The 7,215-nt window shown below is 44.1% G+C and overlaps 1 protein-coding gene across 2 annotated transcripts; it reads left to right on the top strand.

Moving 5' to 3' along the window:
* The first annotated feature begins 3,329 nt into the window (after positions 1–3,329).
* Positions 3,330–6,227, top strand: LOC122474544 (procathepsin L-like). 2 transcript variants are annotated; one of them, XM_043565469.1, is made up of 5 exons: positions 3,330–3,462; positions 3,864–4,000; positions 4,295–4,417; positions 4,520–4,645; positions 6,127–6,227. In XM_043565469.1, the coding sequence occupies exons 2-5, from the start codon at positions 3,875–3,877 to the stop codon at positions 6,145–6,147; spliced, it is 396 nt and encodes a 131-aa protein (XP_043421404.1). In that variant the 5' UTR covers positions 3,330–3,462; positions 3,864–3,874; the 3' UTR covers positions 6,148–6,227. The 2 variants fall into 2 exon arrangements, with proteins under 2 accessions (XP_043421404.1, XP_043421403.1); XM_043565468.1 differs by having other exon boundaries at positions 4,517–4,645.
* The last annotated feature ends 988 nt before the right edge of the window (positions 6,228–7,215 follow it).

Raw genomic sequence — 7,215 nt, 5'->3', positions numbered from 1 at the left:
GTATATTCTGCAACTATAAATTTTGAACGATTGATGTGCAAAGACCAGAAACAGACTCTGGAACCTACCTGTAGATTGCCTCCCATTTGCCTGTTTTCAAAGTAAACTTTACATCCAGGGAATGAAGAACACCACCAGCAGAAGACTTTGCAGAGCCTTCTAAGTGGATGTACTCGTAAGTTTTTTAATGTGTGTATGAAATGTAGAAAGATGTAAAAGAAATAAATCAGGAGAGACTACTTTGTACTGTATTGCCATTCCTACTGTATTTTTATACTTTTGGGCGGCATTAAGTACTTTTATTAAACAGAAAAAACATTTTTGAGCCTCTAGTCATTTCAATGCAATGTACTTTTGTAATCACATAAGAACTTCAGCCTTGGGGCACCTGGTGGTTCAGCTGGTTAAACGTCTAACTCTTAATTTCAGCTCAGGTCATGATCTCATAGTTTGTGGGTTTGAGCCCCATGTCGGGCTCTGCACTGGCAGCGTGGAGCCTACTTGGGAGTTTCTCTCTTTCCCTCTCTTTCTGCCCCTCCCCCACTCACGTTCCCTCTCTCTCTCTCAAAATAAATGAATGAACTTAAAAAAATAAAAAGAACTTCAGCCTCAAGTATGTTTGAGGAAGAAGAGCTTCTGTTTTCTCAGAGATCTTAAAATGAAATTTTTAATGAATCGATTTTTAAAAAATCATATGGGGTTACCAGCACATTTCAGTAGGGAAAGAATGCTCTTTTCAACAAATAATGCTGGGGAAATCGAATATCCACATACCGAAGAATGAAGTTGGACCCCCTACTTTACACCACTGCAGAAATTGATACAAAATCGACCAAAGACCAAAATGTAAGAAGGAAAATGATGAAAAACTATGACACAGACATAGAGGATGAGCTTCATGATATTGGATTTAGTATTAATTTTTTGGACATCACTCAAAAGCACAGACAACCAAAGAAAAAGTAGAGAAGTTGTACTTCATCAAAATTAAAAACTTTTGTGCATCCAGGGACACTACCAACTTGATGAAAAAGGCAATTCACAGAATTTGAGACTATCCTTGCAAATGATAGCAGACTGGAGCCCTGTCCAATGCTGATAGAAGTACCAAAGGGTGCATCCACTGTGGAACACAGGAAAAAAAATGAAACACAGAGTTATCTGATCTAGGAAAGCTACTTCTGGATTTAAACCCCAAAGAATTCAACACCTGAACTCAAACGTTTGTACCACAACATTGACAGCACATTATTCAAAATAGCCAGATGTGGAAATAACCCCTGTGTCCACGCAGCAATGACTAGAGAAACTAAACAGGGCACATTAACATAATGGAATATTACTCACCTTGAAAATAAAAGAAATTTAGACACATGTGACAACATGGATGAACGCTGAAGATATTGTGTTAAGTGAAAAACTCAGGCAAGGACAAATAGTACAAGATTCCACTTAAGTGTGAGGTACATGTGTCAAGTTCATAGAGATGGAAAATGCCATGGGGGTGCCAGGGACTGGTGAATGGAGAGTTATTGTTTAACTGGTACACTTTCGGTTTGGTGAGATAAAAAAGATCTAAAGATGGATGGTGGGGATGGTTGCACAGCAATGTGAGTGTACATGATGCCCTCGAAATGTACACTTGAAAATAATTAAAATGGATATTTTAATGTTATGTACATATTACCCCAGTAAAAAAATATGTATGATTATACTTCTAAAAGGTTTATTAATTTAATCTTAAACAGAAATTAGATTCCTAATCCACATAAACTATGACTCCATTTTTATCAGAAGAATTCAAAATTTGCACAGAGAAAAAAGTGATGTGGGAAGGGAAGGGAGGTCATGATGATTCTTTTTCTTATGGGTATTTAAAAAAATTTTTTTTTTCAACGTTTATTTATTTTTGGGACAGAGAGAGACGGAGCATGAACGGGGGAGGGGCAGAGAGAGAGGGAGACACAGAATCGGAAACAGGCTCCAGGCTCTGAGCCATCAGCCCAGAGCCCGACGCGGGGCTCGAACTCACCGACCGCGAGATCGTGACCTGGCTGAAGTCGGACGCCTAACCGACTGCGCCACCCAGGCGCCCCTCTTATGGGTATTTTATATAATAAATCCATCTTTTAAGTAATAAAAAAGGACAAACATGTATGTTTCTGGTTTTGTTCCTTAAATTCTTAATTATATAAATTAATATTTAATGTATATGTTCTCCCTCCATCTAAAACGTTTTCACAGATTGTCATTTAAATCTTGACATTAATCAAAATGTGTCCACATAGTACTATATCAACGATGGGTAGAACTGTTTTTGTGTGATTGTAAAAATTCATATCTAATAAATAAAGTCTTGCTATCTAAAAAAAAAAAAGAATTTTGAATGTAATTAATGCCACTGAGTATATGCTTGCAAATATTACAAGGATAAATGTTATGTATATTTCCTCACAATAAAATTGTAAAAAGTAAATAAATCCTGACATTAATTGTAAATTAGAGTAAAAATCATTGAAGTCGAAGTCATTAAAGCAAAGTTCTTAAATTAAATCTTTGAAAAAAATACATTGGATACTGAAGAACATAACACAGAGAGTTGGGAGGAAAAAGCAGTTTCTACATTCTGCCTTTCCTCCTTTTATTAAGCAGATTTTTCTGTAAATAACTTGTTTCTGTCGGTTTTGAGAAAGGCTTGAGAGGGAAGAATCCGTGACTGGGCGAGGCAGGACAGAAGAAGCATAACAAAATGCCACTCCTTTCTTGGACACCCCTTCTGCCCAACCACTTTCCTTCCGAAGATTAGGTCTTGCCCCTGGCGTCCTGTATTTTGGGGACTTCCACTCCACTCCAGATTCTTCCATAACCCAGAGGCATTCATCCTGAGACATTGATAACATCTCCCCCTGGTGGGCGCTGCATTCCTCTCCCTGCCCCACCTTTGCGTGGAATAAACAGAAACCGCTAGACTAGATTATCCTGTTCTCAGCCTTCCTAGAGATCTTCATTCCAAACTCTAGGACTAAAGGACACGCAGAGTGACGCTGAGAACCCACTTGGGACTTCTTGCAAGCTTCTTTTCGGTGAACCACCGGCAGATCCCATGAATTCGGGGTAACTAGTAAATCCGGTCCCCAGGGAGGCTCTGGACCCTCTGTTCCACCGCCTCAGCGCTGTCCTTGGTCCCCCAGCTCGACTCCCCTGAGTGTCCTGAGGCAGGCTCAGGCTGCTCGGGGACCAGGTGGAATCCAGTATGTTGGTCCTTTGATCTGAATTCCAGGGCACAGAGGCCCCGCCCACATGCCAGCTCAGCCAATCGTGGCGAAGGAATGTGGTGGAGGCGGGGCCAGCAGGGTAGAATTCCGGGCGTTAAATGGGAGGGAGGTTTAGGAGCCACCATCAGGCTGTGAGACGCTCGGATCTGCGCCTGTGATTGTGCCTGTCCAGTTGCAGCTGCCACAGGTGATCTTCCCACGCCGGGCCTGAGCAGAGGGGCCACTCTGGGAACCAGCATGGCGGCCAGCCTTGAGGGTCGGGGGTTCGGGGGCTCCCAGGAGGCACTGTCCCCTGGACTGGCACCACCAGACGCGGTAGCCTGATCCCCACAGTACTGGCTGCGGGGCCCACCCCTCCCTGCGTCAAGATCCAAGTACCCTGAAAGCTGCGGGAAGGTGACAGGTGGGGAGGAGGGCAGCAGGCCCCCAGAACATCCCAAACCCTCAGCCTTCCTCCACAGCCCTCTGTAAGGCACTTGGGAGGATAAATACAGTTCCACTTTAGAGGCTCTAACATCTCAGAAGAAAAGAGTATGGCTTTTTAGATGGTTTGGTCTAATAGGAAACTCATTTCTTTTCGCTGCCTAGGTTTTTGAAACATGCATCCTTCACTCTTCCTGGCCGCCCTTTGCCTGGGAATAGCTTCAGCTGCTCCACAAGTCGATCCAAATTTAGATGCACAATGGTTCCAGTGGAAAGCGGCACATGGGAAAATATATAATGTGGTTGGTAACATCTAACCTGTCCAGGGGGACCAACAGAGGACAATCTGTGCTGGTGGCAGTTCGTAGCAGAAAGTAGCTTCTTGAGGCCGCTCTTACGAAGGCAGTAAGCAGGGCCCCGTGAATGCGCACAACATGGGCCTATGTCCTGCTGTGTGGTTGCTGGAGAACAGCTCCCAGAAGCATCAGGCCATCCCTGGCTGTGGTTTCTCCCCCTTTCTGTCAGCACATTTACTTGGCACAGGTGAGCTGATTTTAAAAAGACATAAAGATGGTAAGTTATATGTTTGCCTTTAGGATGAAGAAGGATGGAGGAGAGCAGTGTGGGAGACGAATCTGAAGATGATTGAACAGCACAATCGGGAATACAATCAAGGGAAACACAGCTTCACAATGGCAATGAATGGCTTTGGTGACATGGTGAGTGTGGCATGGATTGCTGAACGTTTTGTTCTTTCTCTTTTCAGTACTTTGCCAAAAAAATCTCATGCTTGTCAACATTGTTCTTTCTTTTCCTAGAAGACCAATGACGAATTCAGGCACACAATGAATGGTCTTAAAATCCAGAAGGGCAAGAATGGAAAAGTGTTTCAAATACCTTCGTTTGTTGGTATCTCTGTACCTGTGGACAGGAGAGAGATGGCCGATGTAAGTCCTATGAAGAATTGGGGGTAACAACTGATCAGGTCTCTCTTCAACAGTGAAGCCAGAAAGAAAGTGGCCCCTGCTATGGCACACTGTGGTGCAGTATGCAGTTTGCTGTTTTAAAAGAGTTCTCAGATCAATGGGCTGTTGTCAAAGTCTTGCTATTTGGTTTGTAGACTGAGAGCTTTAGAGGGTCAGCATGGTTCTTCTTGGGCTTTTAGTGCAACAGGTGCCCTTGCAGGACAGAAGTTCCCAGAAAACTGGCAAACGTGTTGCAATGAGTGAGCCATGAAAAAGGCATTTTACAAATAGATGATGTGGCACCACTTTTGTAAAAGTAGAAAAAAAAAGCACATAATTAAGTACATGCATAGATAAAGAAAAAGGATAATTAATAGTTTCTTGGAGGGGTGCGGATAGAATAAAAGAAAGGGATCCTTACTTTATCTTTGCTGCTTGACTCTTAAAACTATGAGAATGTGTTCACATATAAGTTGTGTACATCATTTATTAATTCAGTTGGGCAGCAGATTTTATGATGTGCCTACCCTGTGCCAGGTCCTGTGCGAGTGCTAAGGACGGAGAGGTGAACAAAACAAAGATTCATGATCTAATTCACGATAGATTCAGTGCTGTTGTGTGGAGAGACACAATAGCAGCCTGAACAAACATAATGGAACACTATGTCAGATGGCGGCCATGCGATGGGAAAAACAAATCGGGGAACGGAGAGCAGTACCAGGAGAGGTTGTGTTCATTTTAATTCTGGGCAAAGACACACTTCTTGGAGAGGGTAACATTGCAGCCAAGGTCAGACGGAGGGGTGAAGCCTTGTATACATCTTGACAGGGAAGCAACAGAAAATACATAAAAAGGGCATTTAAACTAAAAGAATGTTTCTAAACATTAAAAAATACTATATACAAGATATCAAGCATCCTTTTCTAGGATCTCACTCTTGCCACCTCTAGGAATGGTCTGACTCACACTGGAGAGGTGGGCAGGAAAAGATAAGGGGGGCTGCCCCCCTCTCTGGTGAATGGCTGGCCCCACCTGAGACTGTTTTCTGGCCTGTTCCCCAACAAAAGAGCTTCTCAAGCACAAGAGGGCTTTTTGTTTGCAAATGCAACTCATGTCCCTGGAAGCTTCATTTGTCCTGCAAGTTAAGTTGACACCCAGGGCAGTGTGATGATCATGTGACAAAGGATCCCAGACTTCCTGGGACAATGTGGATGGTGGTCCAGGAAGTACAGGCCAGGGTTACCCTCCTGCACTTGAGTGACCAAAGGAGAGCCAAGCTGCCCCAGGAGACCTGACTCTGGGGGCCAGCCCTGTGGCAAGAGGACTTGTCAGAAGTCAGGACGTCAGTGACAAAAGGCCATCAGTATCCCCAGTATGAGGAGGGGTCTGGTGCCACAACCAAGACCTCCGTGGTCTCCCGGGTCTCCTCCCATCTCTTTCTCATGCTCTTTTCTCCCTCACAGGGAAAAACAGGGGACACTTGATGTCATCGAGTGAAAGTGGCACTGAAGAGTAAAGAACATGTGAATAATCACAAGTTAAATAAAAAGAGAAGGAAGCAAAACATGTTTGGAGTGCATGTTTGTGTGTGAGGGAATGCTTCTCTGTCAGGTGTCCCTTGTCTCTGGTGTGGGACCCTGGCTGGGGCCTCACTGACATGGCAGAGGACTGGCAAGGGAGGGAAATGGTAGCAAACCTTCTGGAGTTCCCTTTTCTGCTTGGCAAATCCTTAAATCCACTGCTCTGGTGACACCTCTGGTAAGCCATGTGGGTTTCTTAAACTTCTCTTACCTTGGCCTGCTGATTTCCCTGGGAGCCCAGCATCCTGTTGAGCTTGTGGACTCCTGAGATCTAGGTGGACACTGTGGGGGTATAACACAACCTTGCGGCCCTGATGGGTGGCCGAGAACCACTGTGACTGTGGGGATATAACATGGTCTTGCGTCCCCGATGGGTGGCTGAGAACCACTGTGAGCTGACAGGTGTCTTACTCTTCCCACCTGGATGTTCAGTGAGTCTACTTGTCCAGGCTGATCTTGACTGCATGAGTCCAGTTGTGTTCCTGGGTTGCTGATAAGAGCACAAGGCTCCCTGTGTAGACCAGGTATGGTCGTTTCCTGGGGCTGATGAAACAAATGACCACAAACCCAGTGGCTTAAAGTAAAGGAAATGTGTTTTCTCACAGTCTGGAGGCCAGAATCCAAACCAAAGTGTCTGTAGGGCTATAGACCCTCTGAGAGCTTCAGGGGGTATCTTTGCCTCTTCAGCTCTGACAGTAAGTTTATTGTTAGGTTTCAGACAAGACTTTTAAAATTGAAATTTGTTTTCAGTGTTATTTCATGGCAATTGGCTTCTTTTCAATGTGCTTCTATGCATGATGGCCTCTGAGACTTTTCACAAGTTTAAATAAATATAAATGTCTTTGAAAAATGCAAGAACTTCTAACTTCTGCTTAATTGTTTAGACATCGGGGAGGTCTCCATGCACTCAGCAGTGGCCATTGCTAGGTTGTCCTTGTGAACAGAAGTCCATGTTGCTGAGCCCATGACTAA

Source organism: Prionailurus bengalensis, chromosome D4 (assembly GCF_016509475.1).
Source record: "Prionailurus bengalensis isolate Pbe53 chromosome D4, Fcat_Pben_1.1_paternal_pri, whole genome shotgun sequence".
NCBI classification, from domain to species: Eukaryota; Metazoa; Chordata; class Mammalia; order Carnivora; family Felidae; genus Prionailurus; species Prionailurus bengalensis.
Note: the sequence above shows the minus strand (reverse complement) of the source record. Positions and strands in the feature narration are given on the sequence as shown.